Source organism: Corvus hawaiiensis, chromosome 13 (assembly GCF_020740725.1).
Source record: "Corvus hawaiiensis isolate bCorHaw1 chromosome 13, bCorHaw1.pri.cur, whole genome shotgun sequence".
NCBI lineage: Eukaryota > Metazoa > Chordata > Aves > Passeriformes > Corvidae > Corvus > Corvus hawaiiensis.
Genome location: NC_063225.1, coordinates 13,208,435 through 13,228,925, shown reverse-complemented (window position 1 = coordinate 13,228,925; position 20,491 = coordinate 13,208,435). Strand labels below are relative to the sequence as shown.

At 39.3% G+C, this 20,491-nt stretch overlaps 1 protein-coding gene across 1 annotated transcript in view; it reads left to right on the top strand.

Annotated features, from left to right (window-relative positions):
• The window catches only part of PRTG (protogenin), an 82,747-nt gene that overhangs the window by 53,200 nt on the left and 9,056 nt on the right, over positions 1-20,491 (top strand). The window contains exons 12-17 of the mRNA XM_048317985.1: positions 12,118-12,213; positions 12,744-12,930; positions 14,594-14,721; positions 15,477-15,647; positions 19,269-19,451; positions 20,030-20,150. Of these exons, the coding sequence (XP_048173942.1) occupies positions 12,118-12,213; positions 12,744-12,930; positions 14,594-14,721; positions 15,477-15,647; positions 19,269-19,451; positions 20,030-20,150 (886 nt within the window). The remainder of the gene's footprint in view (positions 1-12,117; positions 12,214-12,743; positions 12,931-14,593; positions 14,722-15,476; positions 15,648-19,268; positions 19,452-20,029; positions 20,151-20,491) is intronic.

The following is a 20,491-nucleotide window of genomic DNA, read 5'->3' as shown; positions in this document are numbered from 1 at the left end:
GTACGTTTCAGCTTGTTAATATAATGTTTGACATGTATTAAATGCTTGTTCTTCCCAAAACTATTAAAAAATACAGTAGGTAAGACAGAAGATTTAAATTACAACTTGTCTGTGGTCAAACATTTGGACAAAAGTAGCATTGCTTCCTATGAAAAGTGATTTTGCTTATTAAAAAAAGTTAAACATTTTGAAGGAAAAATTTAAGCCAGAACAAATTCCCATGCATATAAATTACAGAAAGTACTTTACACATACAGGGAACATTCTTGAAGAAAAGAACACAAACAGTAAAATTCTACTGCAGTTTCTACAGAGGTGTATTTTCCTTTCCATGTTGTTATTGTTATTCTGAGCATCCTTTAAAGTACATTAGTTTTTACCTGTAATAAATACAATCTACATTAAAAACATGTAATGTTGTAGTGCAATTCCATGTTGGGAAAGATACATTTTTTGTCTTTACGAAATACCACAAAGTATAAAATAAATAGTAGGTGCTGTATTGTCAGCCAGAAGAGCTAAAGATTTTTGAAAGTTTGAGGAAGCCTGAAATATTCCAGGTTACTCTTCTTGTTTAGATGCTTCTTTGTTTGGACATTAAACATCTTTGCAGAAGGGTACTCAGGCCACAGTTCAGAGAATTACTCTGAGTAAAGGATTTGAGCTCCTGAGAATATTAGGTCCAAATTCAGATTACTCATATTGACCTCTTTTATACCACCTGCAAGATTTGTCTATGGTGCTTTCAAGAGCTGGTGTTTCAGAAATTTGGTCTTGATTAAATGGTCTTCAAATAAACCATTAACATCTATTTAACTAAAAGCAACAACATCATTAACTTGCACAGCTGCTGCCACTAATATAGACTGAGTAATCCTCCTGATAAATTATCTTAGACAAGCAGAGTCTTGGCCTGGAAAGAGATGAACACAAGATGTCATTGAAATATTGTTTTGGGAGGAATCAATGTGGAGATGAAAAGTTACTGTAATTTTTACAGAGAAGCAGGTTGTCCTGGCCTTCTAGATGGGTATTTTCAGCAAATTTCAGCATACTGAAAGCACTCAAAAAGGAGTGTAAGTATGTAGTATATCAGGCTTCATTGCCTGGTGACAAGCTGTCACTTACTGTGTTCTTTTAATAAATGTTTCTGTGCAAATTCATATCATAAAACTCATTATGGATAGCTCCTGCCAGTGTGCCATTGGATATAACTGTGGTGAATATTAGAGCCAAGGATGTTGTAGGGTCCTGGATATTTCTATTGTCATAACAAATGGAAATTTTATTTAGGGCATGTTTTAGAAGTTAGGAATGTGCTGTATGAAAACGTAAAGGCTAAAAATAACACTGCTGTGCCAAACCATCAGGGACGTGGTTCAGCATAATCTAAATGTAATTAAAATGAATACCCTTGCTAAATGTCAAAGATATGCAACCAGTCAGAGACACTGAAGGGACTGAGGCTTCTAAGAAGATAGTGAGGGAAAAGTAACAGACATGTTCACGTATGGGACAGATCCTGCATGCATTTCACAGCTGAGGAAACACAGCCCTGTGTCCTTGTGCCATCACACTTCAGGTGAAATTACCTGCTGAGACAAGGCATTTGAGATGAGCTCTTTACAAATGCTATTAGCTGCTTCCTGGTTTATTAATGCGTGTAATTGGAAAATATTTAGCATTATATGATGGATTTTCAATGAATAATTTATATTAAAAATAGTGTAGAAAAGGAAGCTCAATGCCAGCCCTTTTGTTTGGCTTTTTTTTTTTAATGAATCTGAATTTAACTCAGCAAATGAAGTATGAGAGTTGTAATATTAGCAGTAAATGTATCAGACTAGCTGGCAGCTCATGACAAATAGGTCAGTTTAGCAAATTCACTGTAAAATTTGTCAGCAGTCTAGGTTAGCTTGTCCCCCTACCCTGTATCCAACAAATGAGTGCTGAATTTTGAGCTTCATTAAGAGGCTGCTTTGTTTACACCTGCAGAGGGTCTGTATGATAATAGTTCAGTGCCCACACAACCATGCATGCTCCCAAGCCCGTGGACACAAGTACAGGTGGGTGTCTGTCTGTCCCCTTGGCTGCCTGGTGTCCCAGCAGTGAGAGGGAGCCCTGTGTGAGCAGGAGAACACGGCCCTTGACACCTGCAATAACAGAACATCCCACTGAAGTTAGGGCCCTAATTATAGATGCAGCTGGATAGAGCCCATGCACCCAATATTTGCCTTAAGAAAAATATAGTGGTGGTTTCCCCTTGCATGTATTTAGTTTGTTTTCCTGTCATGATTGATTTGTTTTATGCCTAGCAAGTTGAATGTGTTTTAGTGCAGTTCCTTGTTACCCTCTGAAGAAGGAAAGAGCAAGACTGAATTTTAGTTGCCCTGCCTGAAACTTTTGCATCTTGCAGTCATGCTTGCAACAGCACAACTCTGAAAGCTTGAGATCTGAGTCATCAGACCACAGATGTTTTTGCAATGAAACCATGCACCTCCTACAAAGTCACTGTGGTGCAAGTAATGATAGATAGTGTTTTCATTTTGTTGCACAGAAGGGTCAAAATGGCACGGGGAGTCCATGACAGACCAGCAGAAAATGTTGGTTCTGAAAGAAAATTTATATCATAGCTCCAGGGGAAAGTTTGGGTGCCGTGAACAGATTGCCTTTGTCATTGTGTGCAAATGTGTTATTTGTAAGGTGATGCTAGATGTCAGGCAGTCGGTGGATATGTATGGTAGAGCTTGGTACCTAAACAGATGTTAAACCAAATTTGCTAGAGTGCTTATTATATTGTGTTTAGGTGCATCCTCTGGAAGCATTTCTCTTAGACAATTTGCCTGGCCTTCATGCTAAACTTTCTTCTTATCTGCAACGCAGAAATGTTGGTCTCCACTGGGGAGATCATCTTTTCAGTCTCTTGTGTCTTACAGAAAATAACCTTTTATAGCATGCTCCCATTTTGAGGCGTATTTGTAGCAGCATTTCTGTGTGGGTTGTTTCTTTCCCTTTTTCCTGACCCACTATTGTAATGTTTGATTCACTAACAATTCTGTGTCTTGTGCATAGCTCTGCTGTATGTAAGGGAACCTGTTGTGTGGGGTGGCACATCCTGTTTGGACCACTGCATGAATTCTCAGGGGACAAGTGTGTGTTAGTAACTGGGGTAATAGCTCTGCTGGCTTCTTTGGACACTCTCTCCCTCCCCCCTCGCCCTCCCTTTCTTCCTCCAGAGATGGCCTCTCTACATAATTCCATTAAAGTGATTGTGCTCAGAGAGGTGGACTGAGGGGCAGTGCTCTCATCTTTCAAAGCAGGACCAATGAGCTATGTGCTTTCCACTGGGCAGCAACAAAAGAAAAGGTCTCTCAGAAGAAAAGACGAGCACAAAAGATCAAAATTAGGTGTTTGTCCAGGCCTCTGGTATTGCTTTCAAGTTAGCTTTTGAGGGCTCACTTTGAAAACGGTGAGCCAGGCTAGTTAACATAAGGGTGTCTGCTGGTTTAGAGAGCGTTGTTAGAATAATATTGGAAGAGAGCTTTTTGCTTGTGCAATTTAACAGTTCTCTAAAACGCAGGAGAAGCACAGGGGCTGATGGCAGACCTTACAGGCATGGAGGGAATGTCCCACACCTGTGAGGAAATCAAGCAAACTTAAAATCCTTGAGATTTGCTCCACTTATTTTAAAAGGATTAGAGACCTTTAGATAGTTCTTGTTTCCGTGGGCTCCAAAAAGCTGAAATGCTGTGCTGGGAATTCATCCTGCCCCGCCAGCCCTCCCCCAGCACTTTTTTGTATGAAGCTGCCATTGCTGATGGTGGGCAGTACGAGAGGTGATGTTTTTACTGCAAAGGGGTGTGAGATGTTGTTTGTCCTGGGGCCCTCTAAGGGGATAGTGCAAAGCTACAAAAGGGATACAGACCCTTTTCAGATTTAGACAAATAAGCGAGAGCCATCCAAAGCCATGGAAAGCCAGACTGTTTAGCTGGATCAATTCACATGTGTCATATGTTCCAGTTTCTACCAAAATAAACTTTTACAATGTTGTACAAAGAACAAATTGCCTAGTTTCTGCTTCAGTTATTTGGTTTGCAAAGGAAAACATGAGTATCACAGACAGTCTTTGTTCCATCTAAATGTTTAAAGTTACCTTTAAATTGAAAAAGAAACCATGTGATGTAAAATATTGGTGATTTTTAACTACTCGAACTATTTTAATGGGATATTAAAAGGTCGTTATTTAAAATGTGATCAATTGTGCAACCAATTGAAATTCCAACTCCTTTAAAAATAAAATAAATTAAATATTACTTGAAGCTAATAATAATGCTTAGCAATTGCACATTCAGAACATCAACAAGATTTTAAAAACTGTAATAGAACCGGGTTGCTTAACTGTGTTTAATTGCTCAATTATATGTATAAGCAAGGTAAAAAGACATTTTTCAGAAAAATGAAATAAAATCCAGTACTGACAATCTGAGAGGGAATACCGGCTTTAGAGAGGAACAGACCTGAGTCTGTGTCATCCTCCTGCCTCCCAGCTTTATGTTTCTGTTTGGCTTGATGCACTTCTCTCTGTCCTTTTCCTCTGGTACATTTGAAATGTATTTGCTTATTTTCCTAATAAGTTTCTGCTGTATTTACATTACTTTGCTTCAAGAGTACATTTTTAAGGATAGTATTTCTCAGTGCTCTTCCTTTCCCACCCTTCCCCCTAAATAATTCCCCTGGACCTCTGTTGCTTGGAGCAGACTTTGGCTAGCCCCAGATTTGATGTCAAAGGCCGTGACCCGATGTCAGAGCAGCCCATGCTGCTGGCCTCTTCTTTGAATAATTATCTGGAGTTTATTGTGTTGAAGGGATGGGCTTGGGGGCAGCACAGTCACCCTGGCAAACCAGACCAATGAGCTATCCAGCCAGACCACTACCCAACAATGGACCTGTAGGTTACACAAAAAATCTAGCAGCACAAAAGATTAAATTAAAAATGGACATTTGGGCACAGAAGCTTTGTCCTTAGAAAAACTATTTTTTCAGCCTTCTTAATGTACTGTGATTTTGATATTTTTAACTGAAAGGAATAAAGTATGATTTTAAATTTTGTATGCAAGCTAGAATAAAGCTGAAATATTTTTCTTATCTCCTTCCCCAACTGTTAGAATTTCCATACTAGCTGTAGCTTAAGAAGTTATTTCTAGGGTTTTAGTCACTGAACGTGGCTCAAAACATCAAGACACCAAACCTTTTTTTTTTCCCCCTCTAGAAATTCAGCGCTGTACCAATTATTTTAGAAACAAGAACAAAGCCCCCAGCAATTTCATTTCTATCAATAATTTCCTTTTAAGTTGCTGAGGGACGTTCAGAGCAGGTATGAAAATGTGTTCCAATAGTAAATGATAGTAAAATGTCCATTTTCTTTCGCCTTCCTTATCTTTTCCTCCCCCCAAAGAGGACTTAAAGTGTTTGAAATCCAGATTGTGGGGTGCTGTCTCTTCTTATCAGGACTGAATGAAAGGCTGCTGGAGGTGGACTCACTGTTCTGGAGGGGTGGAAAAAAAAAAGAAGTTCTTTCATGGTCTGACCTCGGATTCTTTCTTAATTTTATCTAGCCCTGACCTGTTGGCTCTGCTCTGGCTCCTTTCAAGGCCTTCAGAGCTTCACAAACATGCAGCAGCTGAAAGAAACAATGACAGGGCTTTTAGGGGTTGCAATCTTACACTCTCTTGTAACCTTGGCTAAGTAGCCTGTAAACAGATGCTTTCTCTGAAGCTTTTGCCAGAAAGCCAAAATTTTGGTTGTGTTGATGTCGGCAAACACTTTGTAACACGTGGATTTAGGATTACTCATTTTGTATTCAGTATAAGCTTCAGCTGAATGAGCAGTTACCCAGAGTGTATCTCGTGTGTAAATGTATAAAACCTGCTGTTACAGGTTTTATACTTTCCTTTAGTGCTGTAAATTTACCTGGAACAGAAGAATTGCATGAAGACAAATTATCAAAATCTGAATGGGATAAACTGATTTGAAGATAGTGTTAATATGTAATCAGGACATTTGCATTTCTCTGTATTCTTTTGAGAAGGTAGGGTGGAATTATACATGGATTAGGATTTTTCATTGGCTGTGTTGTTAGTGTCATGCTGCTTTAGTCTTAGAGGGTTTTAATTATGTAATGCAATATTGAAAATGGAATTTTTGTTCCTGTGAATGTAGAAGTGGCTTTATTGTTCTTAGTAACTTTTTCTAAAAGTTTGGTCTGTGCAATATTGGTAATTTAAGAATGAGGTAGTTGCATTATAAAGTGCTTCACCAGCTGCAAAGTGATTAGAAGCACGTTTCTGGTTTTAGTTGTTCAACTGCGAATACAGGCATTTAATCTTTGATGCCTCCAGTTTTTCCAGCTGTGTCCATTGGAAGTGCTTGAGGACACCACCTGGCTGCCATGAGGTATAACTCTACCAGATGGAATGAGCCTGCCCTGGTTGGAGATGTTCCTTCCTCTCCCCATGCCACCTTTATCACTTGGGAAATGGCTTCAAAGCAGAGGACCTGGAGTTGCTTCTGCCTACCACTGTGTATATATTTCCTAGACCACTTATATTATCCCAGGCTTTGAAAACTGGCCTCCGAATGTTTAATCTGTGTTTAACTAATAAATAGATGTGATTTCAACGTATTAAAATCCTAAGTGTTGGAAAAGAAAATGGGAATATCTGACTATGAATATTTCTGACTGACAGCTGTTTTGTAGTTGCAAGTTTTCCCCTTCAAGTTTTCCTGAAAGAGAAATGGAAGATTTACATAGAAGCAAGGCTGATAGCAGGAGTAAAGAATACTGAATAATTTCAAGCTGGTGCAATAAAATATAGATGTTCCAATGAGGTGTAGAGCTACAGAACTGCTAATAAGTCAAGTCTCAATTCTTTGTGATATTTTTGCCGTTTCTCTGTTTCTCACATCCAGACAGATAAACAGCTGTGGTTCTCCCTGCATGCTGGGAAATGAAATGTCCCAAAACCAGGGTTGGAACATCTGAGTGCACTGCAGTATTTTTCTTGAAGAGTCTGTTTGTATCTTCTGTGAGCTTCCTGTCTTCTTTTTGACAAGCTAAATATAATCTCTAAGATTATATCTCAGGGATGTAGTAAAACAGCAAAATACACCAGTAAATCATTGTCATCTGAATTCTTACTGAAATATAGCTACTGTAATGTTTTATGTTTTTCCAAGTTACAATCCATGTTTGAAATTATAGCTCAACTTATTTTTTTTGCTCATATTTGTAGTATTTAACTTTGCTCTAGTTTTACTCTGAGGTGTAGAACCCATTCATAGACTCTGAAAACAAAGACAAGGCTTCCCCATGTGTTCTCTGATGAAAGACCTACCAGGGTTGGATCTGCAGGACTCACTACAAATTTTTATAGGAGAGCGAATGACAGGATATGAGATTCCAGAGGAATATCACCAGGGAGCCGTGAGCTACCTACAAAAACTGCCATAGGAAGATGAGGCTGATCCAACATAAATTGTCACCAGTGATATTTGGGACAGTATCTGTTTTGATATTTGAAGTTGATCAATATAAGGCATAAACAGAAGACATAAGATACTTTTTCCTACGCTTATTTTATAGGAGTATTGTTACCAGAGGCAAATTTTGTGCCTCTGATGGAACTATTATTCATGTGTTCTTAATCCTGATAAGTTTTGGTTACACAAAAAAGGTGTGTGCAGCAGATTCACTGAACTGTATGAAGCTACTCCAGCTTACCACATCCAGCCTGTGATGTCTTTTAAGACAATCTCTGTGTGCTCCAGAGGCACTCTTGTAATAAGATCTATGAATTAGCTTTAGCATGTTACTATCAGCATCTGTGCCAATCCCCTGAATTGCAGAATCAGTGTAGATTTTTTTCCTTTCCACCAGCTGATTTAAGTAATAACAATAAAAATGCCTATTAAAGACCTTTAGGTGCTGTGATAATTTTAAAGCCATCTAATACCAACAGCACAAAACCTCGCAAATGATATTTAACAGAAACAAATTAACTTTAAAAAGAATTCTGCCAGTTGGTAAATAGGCTACAAAATTGTTCCTGTTCACCTTAAGATTGGGAACAAGCCTTCAACCTCTACACAAATGCTGGCAATTGCAAGAGAATTAATTGAAACAATTCAGTGTTACCAGTGATTCAGAGAAATTTTGAAAATGCAGAGGTGAAATATTGATGTGAAGTTTTTTACTTAAGTTGAATTTATGTTGAATGGACTGAGTAAATCACTGCACCTGCTTTGTTTCTGAAGAGCAGTGATTTTCTGTAGAGAGATGTGGTACTCCTGGGTCTGTTGTGAGCACAACTGTTTCCTCCAAGCCTTCTGTGCATGGATGGTACACACTGTCCTTCCATGGAACAATGAATTCTCAAGAATTTGAGACTGTCAGTCCCCAGGTGGCCATGCTATCCCCAATCTTTTAGCAATGATTTATGTGTAAACTACTCAAGATACCTGTGCTGGTTAAAGATAAGAAAGCTCCTGAAGTTTGTTTTCTCTCTACGGATATGTCTGGCTTTGAGTGTTTGATCCAGCTGATGAACTGCGAGATGAAAGTGTTTGTGCCAGGTGTGTACTGGGATTGCCATTGAGGAGTAAATCATATCATAAGCCTGTAAATGAAATGTAAAATTGTAAAAAATATTCTAAACAAAGGCTACTTCAGACAAAAAGTATTTCCCACCACCTCATAAATAGCGAGCAAGTACTGTTGGAACTGAGGCAGGTCTTTGGCAGATCTTTGGTTACTGTGTTTGGCACATGGTGAAAAAATGATCAGCATGGATCTGCATCTTGGTGGTGTTTTTGAATTGGTCTTTGCTCATGTTATGTGTGTAATCTGTGAAGCAAGTTTCACATCAATTTCTATTGCTGCTCAGTACACTGTCTTTAATTCTTTTCTATCATCCTTTTTAGATGACTGTAACATTGAGGCTTTCCTAGAGAAGTACATAACGTACTCCTCCCTCCTCAGCTGCCATTTCAATTACAGAAACCTGCAGATGGGTTTAACCATAGAAGCCCTAATGTGTGACAGCTTAAAATTTCTGACATCACTTTTGGCTTGAACTGGTCCTGCCACCAATTAAACCATGATATCATGAAGTGAAAATAACCTTGTTTTTCAGACGGTAGGGACTAGTCCAGATACTTTACTTTTAAACAGGTTTTTCTCTAAAAAGATAATTCTGCTTGAAACTTCTTGTGTTATACAGGAGTAAGAAGAATGGCATTCAACACTGTGTTTCTTCTACATGTAAAGTATTAAGGATACTTTAAAAGTAAGGTTTTAAAAATGTGTTTTTCTCAAAGACATTTGTATTTTTTTGTGGGAGTTAGATTTTTTTTGCCTTTCTTCCACATCCCATTATTCTTCCTTTTCTCCTCAATCAAGTGTTAATGAGGAATTCAGTTAAAAAAAAAAAAAAGAAATGCAATGAGGATAAACAGACCTCACAGGCTCCTCATTCAGCTCAGCAGGGCACTAGAGCTCAGCTATCCTTCATTTCACAGCGAAGATGATCAGTTCTGGGTGAGCACTTTCAAAGGGCAGGGAGTTTTTGAAGGTGCTCGGCAGGATGATGGATGGCCGTGCCTGTCATCCTGTGTCCTGCGGAAATGCCGCGGAGGTCTGCGCTGGGGGCTTGTGGAGAGAGGGGAGGGACACGCGGCCAGCGGGGCACTGCCGGCTGCGCCTCCAGGGCTGCTCAACAGTGCTCCAGCTCGAGCCTTCTCCAAGAATGGCTGGGACAAGTGATGTTTTAGTAACAACCTCCAAAACATAGTCCTAGAGAGATCTTAAAGATGTCTTGATGACCTCTGTTTTAAATTTGGGCTTTGTTTTGGAATGCTTTGGTTGCATGCTAACGTGTGTATTCCTACCACAGGTTAAGAGGCCTGGGAATGTGTTTGCTTCTCTGAGATGCACGCTATGATATTCCTCAACAAGGCACTGTGACTTGATTTTGGTGTATTCAAATCACTTGGGACTCCTGAAAGATTTTTATCATTTATCCTCTTGGTTTGGCCCAGTGTTTTTAAATGTCCTTTGGTTTTTTTACAATTTTTAATGTAATTTTGTGAAATTTTACAACTTCATATGTAATTTTTACATATAACATCTTACTGTTTTTCTGAATTTTCAATATTAGAATTTCATATTTTCTTTTATCATGTGCTTAAGATTATTCTGTGTGTTTGTATCAGTCTTCTTTTTTCTGATTTGTAATTTGTTGCCTAGGAACAACTGATGTCGTCTGTTGTAAAAGTGCTATTGTAAAGTGGAAAAAACCTTCAAAGCAAATGAGAATTTTGCTCTAGTTTAAAAAAGCATGCCTTTTTCCTTTTGTAAAAGATCTATATTCATTATTTACATTGTCTGCTTGTGATGTTAAGTCTTCAAAAAATGGGAATGGCCTCCTCTTGCCTATTCTACTATTAAGGTCAAACACACCAAAGAAATACTTCAAATATAATAATCCAAATAGATGAGCATTTTTGCTTTTGCATCTATATTTAGATTTTGATAAAATAACCTTTCAAAAATAGACATAGAATACATAGAGATGTTAACTCTACCTAGTGATATCTCATTTACAGCTGATATGGGTAACTACAGCACAAAAAGATTGACTATTTAAAAATAAGTAGGAAAAGATTTTATAAAGGGCGTTATTAGGAAATTACTCTGCCACCTTTACAGAAACATCTGATCGTTTTGTTCAGATGGTGTTGCTGGTGCAGGGACTGCAGAGGGAGCCAACGATCTGACGGAAACAACACTCCTATTCCTGGTCAAGAAATGTCAGGAATTTGTGTTCCTGTTTATTTCATGAGAAGCCACCTCAAATCTCAGCTAAATGGAGAAAGGGAAGAGCTTGTTTTGAGAAGGGATAATATTATGGTATCTTAGGGCAAGGAAAAAAGACATGAACAAGATCAGCACTGTTATATAACATCTGAAAATGTTAATTAAAAGAAATAGGTTCATGTCAATAGAAGAGGAGAATGTCCCAGTACCTGTCTCAGTACTGGGGTGAAGTTTAGCTCATGTGAATTGATGGCAAACGCTGCCACCTTGCAAATCATTGCTGTGTGCAAGGGGTTGGTTGCAAATGCAGTTGCAGGGGAGTAGCTGCAGGAAGCAGAGCAGCTGTCCTGGTGCCTGCACTCTGGCCTCCTGTGGGTGCCCCACGCCATCACCACTTACAGAGAGCTCCAGGCCCCTTCCTAACTCATTTCTCTGTAGCAATTTTTCACTTGGATCAAGGCCAGCATATCATCAACAGAACAGAGAAGCAGCAAACTGCAATGTGGCCACCCAAAGGCACGGGCAGAGAAAAGGAATGTGGAGATCCTTCCAGCTGGTAATGGTGACCCTTTAGGAGTGCCAGAACCAGCTTGCAAGAAAACACATGGAGGCAGAATTTGCTAGTCAAAGCATTATTAACAATCCCTGTTGTTTCACAGTTTATCTCCTTCGAAGCCTGGAAGCAAATAATTTCCCATTTCTTTGCTGGGTCCTGTCTTGCCATTGCTTTGACTGCCCTGCTTCCTTACAGCTTGTGTATCCAGAAACAAATGTTGTTTTCTGTGGACCTCCTGCTGTTTGTTTTAAAAAATATTTATTAAAGGTCTGAAAACACTTCCAATATGCTGAATCATACTATTAAATCTAGCTCTGTAGCTGTGAAGGTGTGACTTTGTTACAGATAAAAATGTGGTATTTGTCCTACTCCCACTGATTCTGTTACAAACCTTTGCTTTAGGTTATTGTGAGTGAGACTGGGAGATTACTGACTGTTTCTGGGTAAAGATTCAGGGGAATTCACAGGGCTGGAGAGAATACAGGCTTCCAGGCATCCAGCCTGTCCATCAGGGCTACTGATGGTAGCAAACAAGTTTTGAAACAAACTTGCAGGAGCATCAATTTGTCTCACTATCTGTAGAGGCAAGAATATCCTTTTTATGACTTTTTTTTTTTTTTTTTTTTTTTTTTTTTTTTTTTTTTTTTTTTTTTGCTTGAGCCTAATTATTCCTTTGTTTTTTCTGCAGATCCTAGAAGAAAGTATCATGTAAGGTTGCTGGCATATAACAGTATGGAAGAAGGTTATCAGGCTGACCAAACAGTCAGCACTCCAGGATGTGTCTGTAAGTGTTGTAGATGCATGAAGAATTTTTTGAGAGCTGAGCTGTTTCAAGGTCCTATCAGCTCTGTGTTTTTAACTTGTAAATAATCAATTAATACAGTGTAAAACAGAGAACAAGAAAGATCATATCAATGACAAATACTGCCTTAGTCATCCTGCAACTGAGACAGTGTCCTGTGCTCATTAAGTGCAGTTGAAGAAACAAGATAGCCCAAACACATTTCCCTCCCTTGTTGAACTACCTGCTTCATCTAACATGATGTATCCTGTATCTTACGAGAGATTTATCTCTTTTTCTTGTCTCTGCTGATAGTTTTGACTTTGTTTTTGAATAAACAAGTGGGATTGCAGAAATAATATGTGACATGTATTGGTTAGGAGGGATGTCTAATAGCTTTAACCAGATTCTGGGGTCCAAATACCAGGGTAAGGGCAGATTTGAATTTAAACTGTGGGCTCAGACCTCTTAATGTAACCAGTATCTGTATACAGTGCAATAAATAATTCCTATTCCTATTCTGTTTTAAACAGCTGTCCGTGATCGCATGGTGCCACCCCCACCACCTCCTCACCACCTCTATGCCAAAGCTAACACCTCATCTTCCATCTACCTTCACTGGGGAAAGCCTGCCTTCACCTCTGCTCAGGTCATCAACTACACTGTGCGCTGCAACCCCGTGGGGCTGCAGAACGCTTCACTGGTTCTCTACCTCCAAACGTGAGTGCAGCACTGCTGAGGACTCTTGGTTTGCCAGTTCCAGATCCTTCCCACTCAGTTTCTACTCTTCCTGCTCTCTTTTAATTGTCTTTTACTTGCAACAACTTTTATTTCCCTTGGAGGACTGTGTGTTTTGCCCATTGGCTGCTAGTTCAGTTTCTCTGTTTTTTAAAGATATATTCCTAGAACAGCTTAATTCTCTGCCAGTGATCCTTGTGTCGTATCATTGGGCAATTTTTAATGTCTTTTTCGCTGTCTAGGTTGAATTTAATTTTAAGCTCTCCTTCAACTATACAAAAGAGAATACCTGTTTTATAGGTAGCTTGTCTGGGCAAAGATGGGACTCAGTCCAGTGTCTGATTTTAAGACTGAAAATGAGAATTTTTGAGGGTTTGAGCATTTCATTGTGGGAATGTCATGTACCTGAGTGTGTGGCACCCTGCCTGGGGAAAGCTGGGTAGGATTGCTTGCTTTGCAGAGAAGCAATGTGTGAGGCACAGAATGGCTGAACAGGGAAGGGAGTGTGCCTTGGGTTGCCGTTCAGCCTCTGCCCAGGTGGTGTGGGAGCAGAACACTTTGCTCCATGCTGGGGGCCGTGGGGCCGTTGAGGGAATCCATGTGTGCAGCTCCCTCAAAACTTCAGTTTACTCAAGCCTCTAAATAAGAAAAATGCTGTCTTAAAGGATAAATAGTTTCCATCCTAATATTCATGGTTTTCTCTTCCAAGAACACATCTGCTGCTGTATAACTCCCGGCTTAATGATTAGACACAGTATAATCACCATGCAAATTTCTTGGTGTGCAATGTGGAGCATAGCAAGGACTGCTGCTTTTTGTGATAGGATGAGGCTATTGCAGATACTGGTGACTGCCTCTGCAACAAAAAAGATGAAAATACTAAATGAGATTTTGTAAAGCAGTATCTGTAAAGTAAGAGCATTTTAAATTGAGATTTAATCTTGATTGGGGTGTTAACACCCAGAATTAAGCCTGGCATATATGAAAGATTTCCCTCTGCCCCCAGAATCAAAGTAAAGCGAAATGTCTACAATTGACTTTGTGATCAAATAGTAAACTGCAATATTATAATTAAGAGAATCAAGTTTGCAATGAATGTATTACTAAATATTACTACCAGATGAGTAAGGAGCATTCATATTCATCCCCTAAACATGAGGTGCGGAGGCCATGAGTGAAAGGGGATGTTGCCCACACAGCCTTTGTGTGTCTGTGAGCTGGGAAGCAGATCTAAGAGGCAATACCACGTGCCTTGTCAGCTGTGACACTGGTGGCAGTTTGTTACTCCAGCTTGAAGCACAGTGTCCTATGTACAAGTGTGGAAAGAGCCGAGTTTGGGATACCTGCCGGTGAGCCAGCCAATAATATTGCTTGTGCATCAGCTGTTCAAACAAGCTTTATAAAAACTTGAGCTCAAGTCAACTGACAGCAGACATAACATCCTCTTGAGAGCTCCAGGGCTGGTACAATTACATTTCCAGGTAGGCAGCACAGATGTGCCACGTGTCTGGACTTGAACTGGTTTGTCCTGTGTTGAACTGACAGTGAGAATCTACTCATGTGACTGAGATATCTGATCATCTGAGTTTAGGATGTTCAAGATAACTGCTGCTGTTTAATGTATTTTATTCCTTCATCTGTCCAGGTCAGAGACTCATATGTTAGTTCAAGGTCTTGAGCCAAAAACCATGTATGAATTTGCAGTTCGACTGCACGTGGACCAGCTCTCCAGTCCTTGGAGTCCTGTAGTCTACCATACTACCCTCCCAGAAGGTAAGGAACCAGGAGAGGACCCTATGGTTCTCAAAAGAATGTTCTGTAAACCAAATGGCCTGAAAAATTGCTTATTAATTTTAAGATGTGTGTAGAAGAGGGAAATCCTTTCCTCTGAGATACAGATAGTGCTCTTCTTGGTGAGAGAGAGAAAAGTGCTAGCAGGGAAATCCATGTTTTGGAACTGTGAAATTCTTTTTCAAAATCCACCCTAAATCAGCATTGATTTTATATAAAGTGTGATGCTTTCACTATTAGCAGCCACTGAATAGAAACAACTCGAATAAAAACTTTAAAATATATATTGGATAAGTGTGGCTGATTCATAGGCATTATGAAAACATATTTTATACCCCAGAAGTTTTGGAAACTGTAAGATTACACATCTACTGCCTTAGCTGCTGGTTTGCTTTACTGTCAGCTTGGTAGGGGAAAATCCAAGCCTGCAGTTTCATGTTCTCACCATTGCAGTGTTTGGGAGGTACCTGTTTAGAGGGTAATGAAGTGGGGGTTTGTCAGTGACTGTTTCTTTTTGGAGTTGAAGGAAAAATATGAGATTTGTTTTTACACAATCTAAGCTATTGACCAGCTCAGAGTTAACAGGAGAGTGTCTCTGAGGAGCAGTATGTGTTTGTTTCAATGTGGTTTGTGGGATGTAGCAGTAGCCATTAGGTCTGCACATGAGTTTCTTTCTGAGCAATTTAATTGCATGTTAATTGGGTTAGCCTAATAGCATTGTGTTACTGTTCTCACAGCACCATCTGGCCCTCCAGTAGGAGTGAAGGTGACTTTGATAGAGGATAATACTGCTTTGGTTTCCTGGAAGCCACCTGATGGTCCTGAAACAGTTGTTACATGTTACACTATCCTCTATGCATCCAGGAAATCTTGGATTGCTGGGGAATGGCAAGTGTTGCACAGAGAAGGTAAACTAAAATCACAAACCCATGAACTGGACAAACAGTGATGCTACTTATAAGACACTCTGTTACTTTCAGCAACCTTGGATTACAATAAGAAATAAATTCATATAAATGTTCTCATGAACGTTCTAACTAGTTTAGAATTATTGCCGTGGGAAGATGTGTTAAAAAAAAAGTTCATATTCAGAAGGTGAGGGAAGAAGGGGGCTCTCTGTGTTGCTTTGGAGCTCAGTGTGTGCCTATAAACCAAAATGTCTTGTAAATCCAATTACATCCATCTTAGTTCCATTGTAACCATGATTGTGATGGTTTCATTTTGTAAATGCACTCTTTCAAATCTGAAGTCTCTGAGATGCCTTTCTCTGCAGAAAGAAATGTTTAAATGTGGCTGTGTGGGTTTTTATGTTTCTGTCCATCACTGCCAATCCAGTTAGGTCAGTTTGCTTAATGAACGTTCTCCTACTCCCAGTAAATCACTGCAAATTCAATTTAACTCTCTGGCTCTATTCTACTGCTGAGCCCCAGCTAATCTAATGGTACCTCGGATATGCTGACATGAACCACAGTCACACCTCTGTGATTAAATGTAGAGATAGTATAAATTTTTGTAGGCACTTTAGTGAATAATACTAGGATTTGAAAGAGCTGAATCAAGAATGGATTTCTACTGTAGCCAGAAAAAAAGGAAAAGGCATTTATTGTTCCACTGATACTCAAAATAGACAGAGGCAGTTCAGAATAGATAATGTTCTAATAATATCTTAAACCAGAGAGGAAAGTTCAGTGTTACAGAGTAAAGTCATGTGCTTGAGTAGCCTGTGTAAGGGGATTGCCCTGGAAGAGTTACTGTTTTGTTGTTCTGTGTTGTTACCTGGCTGAAAGCTGAAAGTTGTCAGCAGAGAGTAAGGCTGTATTTTCTGCGGAGATAATTCCAGAAACATAAGGAGTATGCTCTCAGAGAGGATAATTCATTTCACCATCATGGAGAGTGAGCTGTTCTAGCTCAGAGCTGTTGTCCTTCGTGCTTCTCCTGAAGAGAGGATGAAAGACCAACAGCCCTTCTGAAAGGCAGCAGTGCCACTTTGTCTGCTGCAGCATGATGGTGTTTGTCAGGCTGGCCTCAAATAGAGTGGGCAGCTGTGAAGAGTAAAATGAAAATGACTATTAAACAAAATTTGTGAAAAATAACTAGTGTCTGTAATATCAATCGGGTCTAACTACAGGGGAAGATTGAGCCCATGGGTTTTCACTATTAAAATTGTTCAATGAAGCAGTAATTTAAGTAAAGCTGTCCAACTAAATTGTTGGAAGAAATAGTGATATAAAGTTGTCATATTAAAGGACAAATTTACTATTAATTTTTACTCAATAAAAAGCCCAGCAGATTTAAATTCATGGAGAGCTTATATTTGAAGAATAAATCCTGTCATTCTGGTGATGATACACTGTATTTGCTGCATGCAGCGAAGTGGCTGAATTGCTTTCAGATACAGGCATGACTGAGCTGAAAGATGTGACACTGAACAGCATCTCTGATAGTATTTCACCAGAGATTTTGGATGACAGGATGGTAATAACAGTAAACATTTTCATGTGTTCTCATACTGGAAGTGTTGGAGGCAATGAGCAAATGGAGAGCTATAAATCCCAGTGTATTACTGCATCCATCAATGTTAGAGCCACAAATTTTGTATTTTGACAGATATATTAGGGTTTGAGGCATGGTGTGGAATTCAGGCATCTTGACACACTAGGACAATCTGTTATGCTCTTAGTTAAAGTATAGATGAAAAAGTCTGTGAAAGGAAATTAGTATGTAGAGATAAAATTGGGCAAATACCATGATCAGTTCTGTGATAGTCCTTTCATAGGTAATTTGAGGTAGAAGCAGGGTTTGGGGTTTTTAATGCGTTTATTCTGATTAGATCAGTTAACCCTATTCAAAAAACAGCATTATTTTGTCTTGATGCTAAACTTGTTCTGCAGAAGATTTGTGAAATCTTGACCCTATTCCATTCTCATACCTCCAGAGAAATCCCCTAAAATAAAAAAAAATATATTTAAAAAGACACCAAACCAAACAAAAGACTCACCACAAACCAACCCTGCAACCTATAAAAGTCCTTGCATGGGCTTTAGTTTATGCAGGAAATCTCCCAATCCAGCCTGTAATTTGAATGAGCTTGTGTTAAGCCTGGCAAAACCAGAAAATTATAACTGCATTTTGATGCTGATTCGTGGTGTGAGTTATCTTCCAGCCACCTCCCTCTTTTTCCCTAGTTCTCTTCAAGTGGATTAGAAGTTACAGCCCTTGCACACTTGGTGTGCAGTAAATCAGTACCAAGTGCTCACTTGCTTTAGCAATGCAGCAGATTGCAAAGGAGCTGGTGGGAAGAAGCCTGTGATATTGAAATGTGACCTTTCACCCTTGCTGGTGCTAAATATTACAGCTCCTTTGGTTACAGATACCTCACATTTTACTTCAAATGCTTTCAGCTAATGGGTTTTTTTATGGAAGAACTGAAATAGCTTTTGAAGTAGCTTCCTTTTTGCCAAAGATATAATCTTTTCTGTCAACAGAACAACCTTATATTTTATAGGCTCCTATGATACTATAAATTCTGACTTCTCAAACTGATTTAAAACGTTAAAATTTTGACTTAAGTCTGAGAAAGTGAACTGAATACGTGAAAGAGAACAAGAGATAGATTTAGTGCTGTAACTGCCACTATTTAGGGAAATAAAAGCAGTATATTTTTATGGTAGCAAGAAACACAGGCATTTTAGAAATGAATTGGAATTCTAAGCAGTAGTTGAAGTCCCTGGGCAGGCAAAGCTCTCATTGACTTTTACAGGAGTTTTGCCTGTCTGAGGACAATGCTGGTGAATCCTATATATGTTCTTAATCTTTTTTCCGGCCTTCAGGGACTTCAGGAAATGAATCCCTAGCATATGAAAAAGACATTTTCTGTAATATTCTTAGTAGCACAGCTTAGATGCACAGTAATCAAGGAAGCCTACACAGGTCTAAATAGGGTTTAATTTTATTTTAAAATTGTGGCATAATGTACTCTTACAAAGCTGTCCTGTTCATTTAACCAACTAGACCTGACATTTGATAAACTGAACATGGATTCTTTTGTTATATCAATTTTCATTCACGTTGAAGGTACAGGGGGTGGAGGAGAGGCACATATGTTCTATATGAGAGGGGTTTAACATTCTGGTTTTGCTACCTGAGAGTCTGGTTAACGCTGGGTGCATCTCCTCACAGATGTGATCACAACATAAAGGCTGTCACACTGAAATGCAGATGGTGCTAGATTTAGGGTTAGTGTGCTGTGTGTCGTAGCCAATACTTGAATCCTGTTTTTTAACTATACTGGCACTTCACAGTGTCCTATGTTCAAATAGAATGGAGAGAAAGGAAACAATGGATGAGAAGGCAAGCCCAGTGTTCATTCTGTAGTTTTTATGTGCAGGGTAGAATATATCAAAGTGATCACAATCCTCAAGCAAAATTTAGAGGTAGTACTGGGAAAAAAGTGTATGTCCCAATGTCTAAATCTGAGTCTGCTCCCAAAATTTTGTCTAACTGAAACTGTCTATCATATCTTTTCATAGGAGCGATTACCATGGCTTTGCTGGAAAACCTTGTAGCAGGAAACATCTACTTGGTTAAAATAGCAGCCTCCAATGAAGTGGGAGAAGGACCCTTCTCAAATGCAGTGGAATTTGCTGTCCTGCCAAAGGAGACATCAGAGTCTAACCAGAGACCTAAACGCTTGGATTCTGGAGATTCCACGAGTCAGTGGCAATGTTTTGATTACTCTGTCACAAGTATTGGGAAGAAAAGATCCCTGTTTGTTTTAGCTGTAACCACTTTCTGGGTAAACCATTCTATTTTATGTGAGGCAGTCCTAACAGTATAGCATTTTCTTATTCTAAATGAAACAACTTTGGAATTTTTATCTCAGTTCAACTCAGAGCTGGTCTAATTCTCCTGCTCAGAAATGGAAAGTTTGCCTTTCAAATGAGAATATATAACTGGTTTGAATTTTACATCAGTAACTTTGCAGACACTCTTCTAAGGCATTTCCTTTAAGTCCTTTATCTGGCTTGAGATAACAGTAGCACTGGGTCTGTCCCAGGAGGCACTCCCTTCCTCCCCTCCCACACCAGGGCTGCACTGACCAGACACTCCTCTGGTCTACAAGTTTTATTTTCAAAAGCATAAAAATGTGTGACAGAGAAGGCCTGGAAATCTCATTAGAAGGAAGCATTTGTCTCTGTGGTTGTAACTGTAACCCTATTAATTTCCTGACAGGGAGCAGGGGTTAACTCTTCTTATTTACTGAGCCTTTCTATGTTCCTTTTTGTTATAGCTTATTCTGACTATTACCATCTGGACCAGAAATCAATGACTGGCATTGTTGTTGGGGTTTGCATAGCCTTGACCTGCATCCTTATCTGCATCCTGATCTTAATTTATCGCAGTAAAGCCAGGTATGTTTTTGTTCTTGAAGATTGAGCTCTTTTTCAATGCACTCATTCTCGGGATGTGCCTTCTCCTCCAAGAGTGCTAAGTTCTCTGAAGTACTCTGTCTCTTCACCTGTTTCTACCAGCGCTGGAAACAAAGCACTTTGTTGGCTCTTCCTACTCTACCTGAGCCCCTTCTCCAATGAAAAGGAGGAAGAACCCACAGAGTGAGTCAGTGGTGGTACTTTGACAATGAAGTATGAGGCATGTTTCCAGCTGAACCCCCACTTTGAGTCAGATAAGCATGCTGCTGTAAATCATCTGCTCTTCCTGCTTAACCCTCCAGCCTGCCCACACCTGGCTTGCA